The 15,359-nt window shown below is 47.3% G+C and overlaps 1 protein-coding gene across 3 annotated transcripts; it reads right to left on the bottom strand.

Moving 5' to 3' along the window:
* Window positions 1–5,185: 5,185 nt before the first annotated feature.
* On the bottom strand, window positions 5,186–10,540 carry SSTR1 (somatostatin receptor 1). 3 transcript variants are annotated; one of them, XM_023638714.2, is made up of 2 exons: window positions 9,508–10,540; window positions 5,186–8,695 (listed from the first exon to the last, which is right to left on the bottom strand). In XM_023638714.2, the coding sequence occupies exon 2, from the start codon at window positions 8,626–8,628 to the stop codon at window positions 7,564–7,566; it is 1,065 nt and encodes a 354-aa protein (XP_023494482.1). In that variant the 5' UTR covers window positions 8,629–8,695; window positions 9,508–10,540; the 3' UTR covers window positions 5,186–7,563. The 3 variants fall into 3 exon arrangements, with proteins under 3 accessions (XP_023494482.1, XP_023494437.1, NP_001244028.1); XM_023638669.2 differs by having other exon boundaries at window positions 5,186–9,072; window positions 9,508–10,037; NM_001257099.1 differs by lacking the exon at window positions 9,508–10,540 and having other exon boundaries at window positions 7,564–8,736.
* Between the last annotated feature and the right edge of the window lie 4,819 nt (window positions 10,541–15,359).

The raw sequence follows: 15,359 nt of genomic DNA, 5'->3' as shown, positions 1-15,359 counted from the left end.
TAGAATCTGTCATCTATTGAATTATGTATACATATCTGGCTCCTGGATCTGTGCGAGGCAGTTGTAGATGATTTTAGATGATTCTTATCTATTTTTATTTTTGCCACATAACATACCATTCATTATACACTTTGGGTAACTGTCTCTCATTTTTCTTCTTGGGATCCACCCTACCACAACTCCCACTTCTGGGTGGAGTTGACATGCCCAGTCCAGGGGTAGAGTGTATCTCCCCAGGCCTTGCTGATAGCTTCAGGGGAAGACACTGTCAAGGTCTGGAATTTGATTTTACTTTACTTTACTTACAAGCTAATAAGTTAGTCTGCTGCTGCTTCATAGATGCTGGCAGAAGCACAAGATTTCTGATCAGAGACAAAGGGCTTTATTACCTATCCTACAGCCAGTAAGCAACATGATTTGCATTAGTTCCTTTTGCCCCAGATTCCCATGGGGATGATGCAGTTGAGCCCAGGTGGATGCTGTGCAGCAGTGGGTCTTTTTCACAGCTGAGGGATGCTGATCTTGGGGAAACCACCACTTTATAGCAAGCAGTAATCAAGCCTTCTCTGTCCTTGAAACAGATAGTACCTGATTGCTCAAGATTGCTTGCTGCAAACACAGCCTTGAGAAATAATCCAGGTAAAGAGCAGTCAGGGACTCATGGGACTGGCAAACAGCAAGATGTATGGAGGGCGAGAGATCCATGGAGGGATGGCTCCCAGCAGATAAAAGATCTCAGACAATCCAATTAGAGAGGATCATTTTTACTCTTTCCTCTAAAATTTGAACCTGGAAAAATGTCACGTTTCTGTTTCTGCACCTGTCTTGTAATTACAAAGGAATAGCCAATCTGAAAGTGGAGCCAACAAGGCAAAAGTCAGAGCTGAGAAAAGGAGACTGAAGCAAAGGTCGACCTGAGTTATGGGTCAACTAGACCCTAAAGCCAGCTCTTCCTCAAGACTTTTCAGTTATACGAGCTAATTACATTTTCCTTCACTCACAGCTGAAAGAGCACTGACTGATTTGGCATTTGACATACACTGTCTCGCTGCAATAGCCCTATAAAGGAGGTATTATTATCCTGACCTCACTGAGCAAAATGTGCATCATGGAGATTAACTTGCCCAGTATCACACCCTGAATAAAGCAGAGCCATGTCTGCTGATGGCCAACTCCAGGCTCTTAACACTTAGAGCCTTAGTTCTCAAACCTCAGTGCACTTTAGAAACGCCAAAACCCACCCCAGACCTAATGAATCAAAATCTCTGTGGCGGAGCATAGAGAATATGCCTTTCTAAGTTCTTGGGTGATTCTGATGCGGGGCTCATGGACCACTTGTTAAGAAATATTTGCCTCAGAAAAAGACATGATTTCAAGGATGGTGCTGCCTGCTGTTGTGATGCTGTGTCCTTATTAAAAAGCTTTGCTTCTGGAAGATAACACCTGAAGCTTTGTCAGCGATGTAGACCACAAATCAGAGGCAATCCGTTTCTGAGAACTCTGTTGGGAGAAGTGGGAAAAGTCAGAAAGCAAAGGGTCCCAAGCTGCGGGAGAAGGGTGGGAAACAGGAACTTAGAGGGAAAACGGAGTCTTCAAGTTTTATTTCCACAATTATTACCTGAGAAGTTCCTTTTTGTTTAATTAATTAGGGTGTGTGTGTGTAAGTTCAGATCCCCCAGAGTTTATACGTGGGGAGACTTGAGAGTCTTTTGAAAAAAGACATCTGCTTGATTTGCTAGTTACGGTGGCTCATTGGACATGAGGAGAGTGTTTAATTTAATTATTGACCTCGAATAGACATTTTGCCACTGCCAATAATATTAGCTAGATTAACAAATTGTTCAAGGGTGTTAGAGACAGAAAGAACACAGTGAGAGCTATTGTCCATCAATATTTGGACAGCCTTTCCCAGAACAGTCATGTAAGTTCACATGCTATTGTGAAATATTTTCCTGCTTGTCTATCGTGTCTTAGATTTCTCTCTCTCTCTCTTGAAATTCAAGTGGAGTATTAGTTGTCTTTTGACACAGGTATTATTATTGTGAAAGTCAGAGCTATTTCTATACATGATATCCTACAGTGTCTCCATACCGTGTCCTCCTCCAGGTGGACCCTAATACATAGTAAGTCTTTCTTAAGTTTTTAAAGCCGCAAGTACTTGAGGTCTTCGTCTCTGTGCACATAGACAATGAGAAAGTGTGTCGCGCTGAACTGACTGCAGACATATAATATGTTAGCTGATGGCATTTCCTACTTCTTGTTTCCCTTTACACATCTCAAAATCGGAGACTCGAATCAATCTGGCTTAAGACACATTTGTTTTTAGAGTTTTAAGATCATTATTATTCCAAAGAATTTTGGTAGCATGCCTGTAGTCTGTCTTAAATGAGTGTAATATTTCCAGCTTTTGGCTGCTAAAATTGAGTTTTAATATATGTTTTGACAATAATTGAGTTCATCATCAAAGTGAACATTTTACCAAAAGACTTTCTAAAGATTATGTCTCCTTTTTAAATGATGCTCTACTCTACCCAACATTTGCCGAGCAGGTATTTTGGTATTTTACTTTGAATTGGTTACTTCGGTTCAGAGGCCTCCTCAGCTATGTCAATCATTGTAGAAACACCTTCCTTTTATTTATAGCTGAAATCAGAAGCTGGACTGTATCTGATTGTCTTAACACAGTCCTTTCATGAGTGTATTTACTATAATATGCTGTCTCCAGATATTTAACAAAATAATAAATGATCACTTACAACATTATTTCTGTACCTGCCTTCCCCTCGGAAACCCAAGTCACAATGTTGAACCTGTTTGCCTTCTTTTAAAGCCAACAAACTGAACGTGTTGAATGAAAAGCCAGATATCCAGCTGAATATGTGGAAGAAGTTCTCATTAGCTCAAAGGTGTATGGCGCAACAAACAAGCAGCATAGATTTTGCAATACTTTATGTTTTAAGCCCACACCATTGTAAGGATTATGTGAAGGTCTCTGAATCATCTCAGTTGAGAGTACCTAACCTCTCTGAAGCGGTACATTGGAACAAGGAAGGGAGTGAACAAATTCTGCAAAAGACAACCCTGCTACGAAAATGTTTTTTAGAAGACTGATATAAATATGACTTCTCTATGATTTGTTTAAAATAAGTTGGAAATGTATCACAATTTTTTAAAAAATGCTTCTTCCATAATATTCTCCAGTTGAATTCCTTGCTTTTTTTCTCAGCCAAAACCATACATTCAGCATTTTGTACAACAGTCAGGGTTAAATTGGATGAGGCATCAAAGGTTTCCAAACATGGTCCTTTTTGGGGGATTGCGAAGATGGCCTGGGAAAGTCCACCCCGGGAACACAGAAGTCACCTGTAAGAGAGATTATAGTGCACAGACATGAAACTGGTACATTGCAACTTCCCGCTTAAATCAGTTTCATTGTCGTCTCTCACCCTGAGAGAGGCTCAGCACCTTAGGACAGGGCAGGGCTTGTCTCATCTTGTAGGCAGTGCACAAAGGCTTGGCAATCCAGTGAGGAGGTGGGAATGGGGGGGCGTCACAAAGATTAGCTAAATCCTTTTTTCCTGCTTCAGCACATCAAAGGCTAAGACTGAAAGACTCAACTCCAATATTTTCCCTTTAGTGTAAAGAGGATGTGGGCGTGTGGAATGTTCCTGAGAAGTGAGGTGGACAAAGGTAGGGAGAGATGCAAAAGACCTGAGACAAAGCCACAGGAAAAAGATACCAGACAGAGGAGATCCTGAGAGTCACCTGTTTAGAGCCACGGAGATTCCTTCTAGCAGCTGAGCTAAGAGGCTCACCGTGGGCAGCCTGGGGCAGGGTGGGTGGAGGCTGGGGTAGAGCACCTGGCTGTATAAGGGCTGGGAAGGCTATGAGAGGGCTGCAGCCCACAGGAGCTGAGATGCAGCCTTCACCAAGCTAAGAGGCTCCAGAAGCTGCAGATTTCAACAAATTGAAACTCTGAAGCATCCAGATGGATAACCGGCCTGGCACCAGAGAGCAAGGGACAGAGAGGGCCCCTTTCCCAAGGACCCCACCTCATCCTCTCCTCCACTAGGATGCATAAAGCTTCTTCCCAATATTGACTCTCAACAATTTTAGGGATGACGAAAGAGGAAGAGGAGGTTAGCCAAGAGACTGTCTGACTTATTTAAATGAAATTTTCTGAAAATGGCTACATATGTAAATTATCAGCCCAATTGGATGTTTGAACATTTATTTAATTTTTCCTTCCGGCTAACCAGGCAGAATAGGCTTGGAATAATGTTCAAATTAAAACCAAAATAACAAATTATGTTTTCTCTGCACATCTAAGTTATGAGTTCAATTTGCCATATTGCTACAGCTTTTAAAAATAATCAAAGAAAAAAAAGACAAAAGTCCAGCTATCCTTAGCCATATTGAGATAACGTATAGAACTTTTTTTTTTTTTAATGTATATAACTTTAAAGCCTAGAGCTACAGGGCATGTGCAGGCATTTGAAACCCCCATCCTCCACTTTGTTCTGGAATCACTCCTGTTGTCTTCTTGGAAAATATTCCTTTCCACTCATTTTGCTGTGAAAATGAAACTGCTCTAAAAGGTATTCTGTTAAACAAAAACCAAAAAAACTCCTCTAATGCCTTCTTAAATTCTTTCAGGGATGGAACCGGCCCTCCTTGAAGAAAGCATAAAATAATGTCTTTGTTCTTTTATGCTGAAATCTGATTTTTCTATTTCTTTTATCCATTGCCCTCTGGAACACTTTTAGGCAATCTCCCCCACATCGCTTTTTTTTCCCTTCCCTTCCATTATCTTCCTCTGGGATGTAAATCAGCAATTACTTAGCTCCCACAACGAAGTCTGAGGTCATAAATGAGGGCAGACAGTAATTTAATCTGTGAGAGATTGAGATGTTATCTAGTTAGTTTGGTGACAACAGCAAACCACAGAGAGTGCAACCAGAGGCACTGCTTCCTATTCATACAGGGTCAAAGTGTTTTTTTTTCTCCGACTCTGAACTAACAGACTTCTCTTTTTAAAAAAATAAAGTATAATCTCAATCTTGGCAAAATTTCCAAAGGTAACCTGAAACCTTGCTTCTTAAAATCTAAATGAAACATAAAGCAAGACATCGTGTGTGTATTTTCAAGCAATCCATTGAAAGTCAAATGGCAAAGTCAGACAACGTGCAACAACATAATACATTTGTTTATTTAGTTAATATTACAATGGTAACAGGTTAAAAGCACTAGACTTGTCTCCTCTTATGAGGGTGATTTTAATTTGTAAATTTCACTGTTCTTAACCATTAAAAATCTATTTTGCAAAGGAATAATAATATATATTATTATTAAGGGACAGATCTAAACTTTGTGATTTATGACCAAAAGCATATGTGTTCATTAAACAAAACATTAGGGACATTTTAACTCTTGGTTACTGCTTTCAGGAAAGCACAATGTTCTTGAAGCAAATAGACACGAAATATCTTTTTCCATAGTGATTTCAACCATTGCGTATCATGTCAGCGAGAGAACCTGAGAACCCCAGAGTTAGTGTCTCCCAATGATTGTAATACACTCTGGTTTACTTAAATAATCAGCCAACGCGCATGTATTTTGTGCCTACTGTGTACAAGCCAGTATACAAAGCAAGACAGAAAATACAAAGTCAAATTATTGGTCCTTGCCCAGCTCAGGCTTCCAATGTAGTTGGTAAGATTAAACATAGACACAAATTACTCTACTTTCAACGTCCTCAAAAGAAGTGACGATGGTAACTAGATCATACGTTAGAATCACCTATGCTGGAACCTAGAGGGAGCAGGGGCATAAGCAGGGACATCCTCAGCACTGATTAAAGTCTGTCTGAATCAGATTTCTCACTTCCGGGTTTGAGGGCTGCTTGAACCCTTTATTTGAAAACCTGAAAGTGTTCTGAAAGCCAGCCTCGCACCCGTCCCTGTCAGTGGCTGCATTTGGCAATTATTTCAGGGACTCATGACAACAGAGCACGATAAACAAATATGTATAATACGGTGATGCTGAAAGCTAGGAGTTCGGGACTGTCCACTCTGCAGGGGAGGAGGCAATCCCACCTTATTTATTTATTATGACAAACAAGGGACTACATAAGAAAAGTATGAAAAACTCTCCAAACTTCACTGGACCCAAGCCAAACTAGAAAGGCTGGAGGAAAGGAGAAGAAAAGATGGCCCACCAAAGAGGCGAGGTTTTGAGGGGGCGTCGGGGAGAGAGCCTCCCCGCACGCCACCTCCACCCCCACCCCCAGTGTCCTGAAGAAAGGCCCTGGGCTAGCCGAGTAGCGGAAAGAAAAGCAGAAACGCGTGTCCAAACACCACAAATAAATAAATAAATATGTTAAACGAGAAAATAACTTAGTAGGCACCGCTGGAAAGGCAGCTCCCCTTAGGCGCCCGGCAGGCCGCGCTCTCCAGCCTGCGGGCGGCGGCGACGCGGTCGGGATTGGCCGGGGACCCGAAAGCGCCCCCCGAGGTCCCTGCCCGAGTGCCGCGTCTTCTAGGTAAACCGGAGCAGGAAACCGAGTCTGTCGTCACTCTCAGATCTGCACCCCGGAAGCCTCGGCGAGGGAGAAAGCCCGGGGTGTCCGCGGCCACGCTGCTGCCGCCGGGAAAACGCGCCCCGCCCCGCCCGGCCGCGCGCAGACCGCTGTCCCGGGAGCGCCCGGCGCTTGGTCTTTGAAACCAAAAGCGCCGGTTGTGACCCCCTGGGAGGGTGGCTTCCATTGCAACCCCTTCCCACCCAAACCCCAGAATCTTCTAGAAACCCCTCGGTCGCTTGTTCTCAGCTCCTTTAGCTCCAAAGGGAGATTTGAATGGGGGCTGCAGAATGCCTGGCGTTCGAAGCGCGGGAGTGATTTTTCTAAGCCACTCGCTCGGCTCTGGGTGGAGCGGGAGTGCTGGAGAGGGTCGGGCAAGGGCGCTTCACCGAGGAGGAGAAAAGACCAGCTGCCTCGTTCTTTCTCAAGTCCGACTTCCCTTCAAGTAGGGCTGAGCAGAGGGAGAGCGCTGGTTCTCCAGACTCCGCTAGGGGCACCAGGCAGAACAAGGCGAGGGGCGGGGCAGGGCAGGGCGAGGCTAAGGGGAAGCCGGGGACTCACCCCGAGGGAAACCCGTGGCGGTAACCGTGGCTCAGCTTAAACAGAAATTACTGCTGGAGAAGCTGAAGGTCAGACTGAGTTGGCGACGTTGATGAGTTCCTGATCTGCACCGGCGGGACCCGCGGAAGGAAAGATCGAAGTTACAGAGTGGGGAGCACGGAGGGGTGCAGAAGGGCAAGCGCAGTAGAGGGAGGAGCGAAAGCAGGAGACAGAAGAGAAAGGGGCCCTCAAGGCTTCCCAGTGTATAAGCAAAGTGCCCAGTTCCACCTTTGTTGCGCGCCTTTCCCAGGTCTCTCCACCCAGAGCGCACAGTGTCCCAGCCCCACAGCACCCTGAGGCACCGGATACTTTCACCTCTCGCACCCGGTCTCCCTTTCCCTTCATCTTCCCCCTCCCTTGGCGCAGGGCCCCTGGAAGGCCCAGGCTCAGAGCGTGGTGATCCGCGATGTGCAGGTGCCATTACGGAAGACGCCTCCAGACTCCAGGTTCTCCGGCTGGAAGTCCTCCACGCTGTAGGCGCGGCTCTTGAGGGCCGTGGCATAGTAGTCGACCGGCTCCTCCACAGCGTTGTCCATCCAGCTGAGACACAGGATGCGCTGGAAAGAGCGCTTGAAGTTGTCCGAAAGGAAGCCGTAGAGGATGGGGTTGGCGCAGCTGTTGGCGTAGCCGAGGATCACCGACAGCTGGCTCACCGTGGCGTCGTCCTGCTCTGCGAACACGTTGACCAGCTGTACGACATAGAAAGGCATCCAACAGATGACAAACACCATCACCACCATCATCACCATCAGGGTGATCTTGCGCTCCGAGCGCTTGCGCTGCTGCCAGCCGGCCTTGAGGGCCACCATGCGCATTTTGGCGATGATGAGCACGTAGCACAGGCAGATGGCCCCGACTGGCAGCAGGAAGCCCATGAGAAATGTGTACAACACGAAGCCCACCAGCCAGCGCTGGGCAGGCTCCGGCATGAGCATGTTGCAGGCCACCGTGCCATCACTGTTGGCCGCGGTGCGCGAGAAGACCACAATGGGCAGGATGACAAGTAGCGATAGCACCCACACGCCCAGATTCACCACCTTGGCCACGGTGGGCCGGCGGTAGCGCGCTGCCTTGATGGGGTGCACCACGGCCACGTAGCGGTCCACGCTAAGCACAGTCAGACAGTAGATGCTGGTGAACATGTTGACTGCGTCCACGCTGAGCACAAGGCGGCAGAGCAACGCGCCGAAGGGCCAGTGGCGAAGCAACGTGGAGGTGACCAGGAAGGGCACGCTGAGCATGAGCAGCTCATCGGCGATGGCCAGGTTGAGGATGTAGATGTTGGTGGCCGTCTTCATCTTGGCGTAGCGCAGGATCACGTAGATGACCATGGAGTTCCCACACAGCCCCACCAGGCACACCACGGAGTAGATGAAAGAGATGAGGATGGCGCTGCCCTGGCCCTCGCTCAAGGTCCCGTTCTGGGACGCATTCCGCCCCGGTTCCTCCATGCCGTCCGCAGCTCCGGCCCCGGGGCCCCTGCTGCCGCCTCCTTCGCCGCAGCTGCCCGGGCTGGGGCTAGGAGAGGAGGGAGAGGAGGCGGTGCCATTGGGGAACATCTCGGCTGATGGGGGCCGATGAGGCTGGGGTGCTCTCTTCGCGCCCCCGCTGCTTGCGCCCTCACTTGGCACCCCGGCTGCCGGCTCGCACCTCACTGCCGCCGGGTGCTTCGGGGGAGCGCGCAGCGGCTGCAGGGAGCGCGGCTCCAACCCACACCGGCGGGGCGCATCGCCCAGAGGCTGCCTGCGCCCAGCCGCTTGCCGCTCCGGGGCGCCTGGGCACACGCGAGCGTGGAGAGGGGAGGCTGGGAGGCTGGAGCCCCGCGCGGCACAGCCATTAACTAGCGCGGTCCTGGGCTGGTGAATGATTAATAGGTACCACCAGCACGTCAGCAGCTACGAAAAGGGAGGGGGGGGGGAGAAAAAGAGGGAGGAAGGCGATATGGGTGCTTTATCACCCCTCGCCCAATGTTTTTCCTTCCCAGTCCTGCGCTAGGATCAACCCGAGCAGCTGTTTCCGGGGTTCCCCTGCAGCACCCTTTACCCGCCGCTCAGGGGGACCCGGGGCGTTTCTCCGCCTTCCTGGAGGATGGGTGGGAACCAAAGATCTGGATCCCGTCCCATCCCACCCGGCTCTTATCCAAAGCAAAGAATGAAGCAGACCCCAGGCACAGATGTCTGGAGTTCATCTCAGTTTCCCTCAGTTGCTGCCCTGCCCTAAGGGACCCCAACTCCGCTCTGGTCCAATCGTCCCGGGCCCTAAACCTCCCGCCTCTGTCCCTGCCGGCCGTGCCCCTCAGACCCGCCGCGGAAGCTCCCGGTCCTCCTTACCCAGGGCACGCTACCTCCAGACCGACGCGTAGATGGCGCGTGCAAAGTGCCCGGGCGGTCTGGTAGCGCGGTGACGTTCTTTGCAGGGTCCAACTCCTTTCTTGGGGCCGGACCCCGCACGGGCGCCCACGCAGCTACTCTTGGAGTCACGCAAACTGACCCTAAGCCGCGAGCGTTAGGAGGAAAGACCACAGCCGCGCAGGAGGGGCTTCTGCGTTACCACGCCGCGGGCAGCTCTTCTCGGGCGGGAGCGTTCAAGGGCCTGAGTAAACCATTGCGAATCTCTTAATAAAGCTTGTCGGGCCCAGAGCCCCCTGCGTCTCCCGGAGGAATATCGACTGCAGAAAGGCGGACGCGCGGCTGGGAGCGCGGAAGGAGCCTGGGCGCCCTCCCCACCGTGCCCGGCGCGGTATTGGAAATCCATCTAGGTGTTCACGGGAGGAGGACACGGCTGCGCCGCCTGGAAAGGCCCCGCCCGCGTCCCTGCTGTACTTTGTACCCGGGAGAGTTGGCGGGTCCCGGGGGGAGGCGAGTGTGAAGGCCTGGGCGAGCCGAGATGCCAACTCCTCTAAACCCACGGAGGGCTGGCCTTACAGCTGGCCAGACCTGTCTCCAGGAACAGCAGGACCACCTTCGAGTCCTTCCGTGAAATACCAGGCTTTCAGCCTTTGCTGAGGCCCCTGCACGTGTGACCCAGCTCTAGTTCACGTGCCCTAAATCTTTAAGACACAGAAATCGATGTAGACACTCCTAAAGTTTCTTCACTTCATTTAGGAATTGAACGGTTTCTGTGTAAAAAAAAGAACGGATGGTCGATTACCATGATTTTTAAGGACCTCCCCGACTCCTCAGGGTCCCTAGTCTAGGCTCCCTTGGGTTTTCCAGTCCAACGAAGGATCACTCCATCAGTTCCCCCGGTCCTTTTCAAGATCCCTTCAAGTCTTTATCTGGAACATGCGGGTTCCCAGGAAGACCTCCCCGAAGCAGACCAGAGCTGGGCCTCTTTCAAGCTTTAGCTTTGTCTCCAGTTTCTAGTTAGTTCCTGTTTCCTCCCAACTAGGCGGCACCCACTGTGCGATGTCTCAGCTTCTCTTCCCGTCACTACAGTTTACACTGCGGAGAGGCAAACTTCAAGAGAAACTAAACTCCTCACTGAGGTTATTTGTACCAGACAGCCCAGAAGGCAGAAATGGATGCAGAAACTGAAAAAAAAAAATCCTATTGCCCTCTTGCTTTATCTGAGTAATCATGTGCGTATATGTGTTTTAATTCTCAAAACTAAGTGCTTTTGAAAGGAAAAGAATAACTTTTGTAGTGTGTTGATTATAGCAATCAGAGATTACATACACCATGACAGAATCTCACAGGAATATGTGTAATGGACACTGAATTATTGATGAGAAATGTGCTAGGAAGGAATTTGAAATTTCATAAGGCCCAAGCTGTGTAATCCATTGCTTTATCTGAACAAATTACTTCATCTAAAGTGGGAGGTGGAATTCATGGCTAGTTGTATTTCATTTTCCTTAAAAGTACAGCACGTGTGGAGAAAAAAAACGAATGTTCATAAAAAAAAAAAAAAGGCTTTTTTTCTTGGAGATGCTTTTTACTAGCCAAGCCTCAAAATGGTTCAGATGCCTTTTTGCCAGTCACTGACTAAAGACACCTGGCTATTCCACAGGGGGGCTGACATTTCAATAGGCATCCTTTAGACAACTTGACGTGGATCCTGCTTGCTGCAGGGAGTGGGTGATGGGAGCCGGTAAAGCTCAGCTCTGTTGTCCGGAATCTCCTGAGTTCCTCTTTGCAGCCCATCTTAGGGAAATCTACCAGTGTAGTGGTCGCCTCATCTACAAAAGAAGAAAACGTTAGCTCTGACATGAGCATGCTTTTTTTTGTTTCTGAAGTGGTTTCTATGAGGAATTATTTATCCATAAAAAGAGATTGACAATGAGATACCACGTTACACCCACTAGAGTGGCTATAATAGTTTTTTAAAAAAGGAAAACAACAAATGTTGGCAAGCATGTGGAGAAATTGGAAGCCTTCTATGTTGCTGGTGGGAGTGAAAAACGATGCAGCAGCCTCGGAATGTTTGACGATGCCTCAAAAAGTTAAACATAGAACTTCCATGTGACCTGGCAATTCCACTCCGGGGTATTTACCCCCCAAAACTGAGAACAGGTGTTTCAACAAAAACTTGTGCACGAATGTTCATAGCAGCACTATTCGTAATATCCAAAAAGTCAAACAAGTCAAATATCCATCAACTGATGAATGGATAAACAAAATGTGGTCTATCCTCTCAAATAGATTATTCACCCACAAAAAGGAATGAAGTATGGATACACGCCACACTGTAGATGAACCGTGAAAACATTATGCAAAGTGAAAGAAGCCAGACACAAAGGGCACGTGTTGCGTGATTCCATTTATATGAAATATCCGGAAAAGGCAGATCCACAGAGATAATTATCAGCAGAGTAGGGGTTGGCAGGGGAGGGGTCGAGCATAGAGGGAATGGGGAATGACTGTCTAATGGGAATGGAGTTTCTTTTTCGGGTTATGAGAAAGTTCTGGAATTAGACAATGGAAGTGGCTGCACAGCACTATGAATGTACTAAAAGCCACTGAATTGAACATTTTAAAAATTGTTAAAATCATGAATTTTATGTCACGTAAATTTTACTTCAGTAAAAGGAGAGGGTGTGGTAGACAGGAGCCATGCAGTTGTGTATTTCTTAACATGGTACCTGTGGGCTACTCCGTGTACAGACAGAAACAGTTGAGCAAAAGCCGGCATTTCTGGGCTCAACAACGTGTGATGGGGTTGCAGCTGCTGTTAAATTATGTTCAGAGCAGGAGCCCAGGTAGGAACCTGCCTTCCCCTCAGACCCCAGTTTAATGTAAACATTTCCTTATGAAATAGGAACCCTAGTGTAGGCATGGGAGTGTGATAATGTGTAAAGAACAAGGCCCATGAGTCAGGACTCCACAATCTCCATGTCTTATTTAAAACCTTTTCTTTTTTTTTTTTAATTCATGTATCCAAATCCTTGGAAAACCTCAGGATAAGTTTGTTATCTCCATGACAGTTACTGGCCCTCCAGTCCTCCCTTCTTTGGTAACTATCTTTCCTATGCCTCTGTGATAGGACAGAAGAAAAAAGATGGCTTCCAAGAAGGGGAGAATGAAAAGTCCTCATTTAGGAAGTTGCTTATTCTTTTTTTTTTTTTTTTTTTTTGAGGAAGATTAGCCCTGGGCTAACATCTGCTGCCAATCCTCCTCTTTTTGCTGAGGAAGACTGGCCCTGAGCTCACATCTGTGCCCATCTTCCTCTACTTTCTATGTGGGACGCCTACCACAGCATGGTATGCCAAGTGGTGCCACCTCCCCACCCGGGATCCGAACCGGCGAACCCCGGGCAGCCAAAGCAGAACGTGCAAAATTAACCACTGCACCACTGGGCGGGCCCACAAGTTGCTGGTTCTTAAGTAGGCTTATTTTCTTCCCCCATCTCAATGCCCTCTGACAAGCTCCACTCGCCTGTGCTATCACGTGAGGTGCGCACTCTGAGTACTGTATTTATCACACTGTGCTGTGACTTTTTTGTATACTTGTCTGTCACCCTTCCTAAATCAGTAAGTTGGTTGAGAACAGAGGCTATATTTTATTTATCTCCATATCCCCAGCACACAGCACAGTTCCTGGACCAACACCTCCTTGTTTTATTTTTCCAAGGCATCCCATAGATAGTACCTTCTTTTCTTCTAACCCATAAGACGTAGATGCAAAGAAATGAACTTTGAGCCTCTTAAAAGAAAAGCTTTAACATCCATGTCACATCGCCATCTATAATAATTTCTTACTCATTTAAATCATGTCAAATCATTTCAATTTGCGTGTCCTATATCAACAATTATCATGCTGATGACTCATTCATTGATCATTCTTGGTCTTAGATTTCTTGGCAGAGGAAGGGCTCTGGAAAATGGGTAGTACATACTTTAGTAGCTAATGATGGTTATTTAAATAGTATCATGCAGTGTGAAAGCCATTATACGTGGAAGATCATTTCTTTTTAATTGCAATCCTGAGTCAGTTGGTTTGGTGGAATAATAATTATCAGGAGCTCAGACTCTGCTTCTGTCACAATCGTTACTAATGTGGTTTTTCCACTTGGAGCCTGTGGTGATCCTCCAATGAGCTCCTCTGCCCCGTGCCAGTGGTAAGGGGCTGGTTGGGGCCAGCGAGTAAAGGGAACACTTCCTGGAACACACTCTGCACCGTCATCATCATCAGCACTGTGTTTACAAACACTGGTCTGGGCAGATGGGCCCAAGCTGGGTATAAGGGGCGAGCACCACACAATATGTCCCACAGCAGAGTCAAGTGTCACTTAAGGACCGTCTGCCACGAGGCAGATAAAATTATGACAGTCTAATAAGAAAGTTGCCAGAGTACAAAGGGAGCTATAAGGCTGAGGACAATCCTGGACCTCGTACCCCAGGGATGCCCCGTGACCTCACGGTGTCCCTGGTAGCCCGTGGCTTACTTTATCACTGATCTCAGGAAACTTGCCCTAGCCCACCGCTATTGTCTCTTCTCTGAAAGAGCACAGCACAGTCTTTTTTGTGCTTTCAAGAAAGACACACAGGGTGCAACCACTCACATTTTCCCCTATAGATTCTCTACTGCTAAATAATATTTCTAAAAACAAGAATTTGACCCACACAGGAAAGTGTTCATTATTATGGATCGATAAACAAAAATAGAACAAAACTAGCCCCGTGTTACCTGTATTATTTGAATAATCCTTACCAGCGATACAGTTTTCTATAATGTGCTCTCCGTAAGTCAAGGATCTCAAGACCGATTACATTAGTTTCAAACAATTTTGTCAAAATCTTTTTTTGGCTTTTTTTTTAAGCGGAAACTACGAAAAATACTTTCAAAGTCACAAAACCATGTTTTTGGGTTTTTTTTTTTTTTGATGCCTCTATTGATGTTTGGTTTTGAGCAGAGTTTAAACACTTACAGCAAATCACCCATTCCTTGAGAAAGGGCTGTTCCTCTGGAGAGGGTTGCAGCTGTCAGTCAGCTTCACCAGCTAAGGGACAGTCCAGAGATCACAAAGGGCTGAGTGTGGGAAGGAAAGCCAGTTGGGTAGATGAAAGCTATGTGGCCATCTTTTATTTTTAAGATATACAAACTTTTATTTTTGATTAAAAACAAAAAGACATGTAATTAGAGAACGGTTTAAATCCCTGTAGCCATCATAACACCTGCCATCCTGATCCAGCCACTTTGTGCGCATTTTAAGGATGTCGAGGCAGGAGCCTAGCTACGTGCTCCATCGGCCGCAACACTGCTTTGTTTAGATGACATGAAGCAACTTACAGTATCCATCTTTTCTTCTTTGCACATTTAAGGTAGAATTGGCCAGTGTGGTTCTGTGTTGGACTCATCATTGACTTCTGCTGGGAGTAGGAAGAAGGGGGTGATGTCTGTGAGCTCTGGGCTTGGGACCACTGAGAGCGGTCCAGGAAGGGAATGCCTGGGTCGCCTGTCACTCTCTCCTCCTGAGGGCAGGCTGCCTCACGCTGACCAGCACTAGGCCTTGCCTCTCTTCGTTTTTCTCTACGCAGCACAAAATGGTCTTTTACCTTGTCCTAGCGGAAGCAGCCTGTGTGACAGCCTAACCCGTTCCTGTCAGATGAGGGAAGTAAGACGATAGCACAGGCCAGGTGGGACCACCTGGCCTGATTAGGAAGTCACCATTCTTTGTTGACTGCCTGGCTGAGCCAAAATTTCACTTTTTACACAATTAACCAAAGCATTGGTTTCTGAGT

This window comes from Equus caballus, chromosome 1 (assembly GCF_041296265.1).
Source record: "Equus caballus isolate H_3958 breed thoroughbred chromosome 1, TB-T2T, whole genome shotgun sequence".
Classification (NCBI taxonomy): Eukaryota; Metazoa; Chordata; class Mammalia; order Perissodactyla; family Equidae; genus Equus; species Equus caballus.
Note: the sequence above shows the minus strand (reverse complement) of the source record. Positions and strands in the feature narration are given on the sequence as shown.

Coding starts and splice junctions, on each gene's coding strand:
- SSTR1 (XM_023638669.2), bottom strand. CDS start 8,736: ATGTTCCCCAATGGCACCGCCTCCTCTCCCTCCTCTCCTAGCCCCAGC.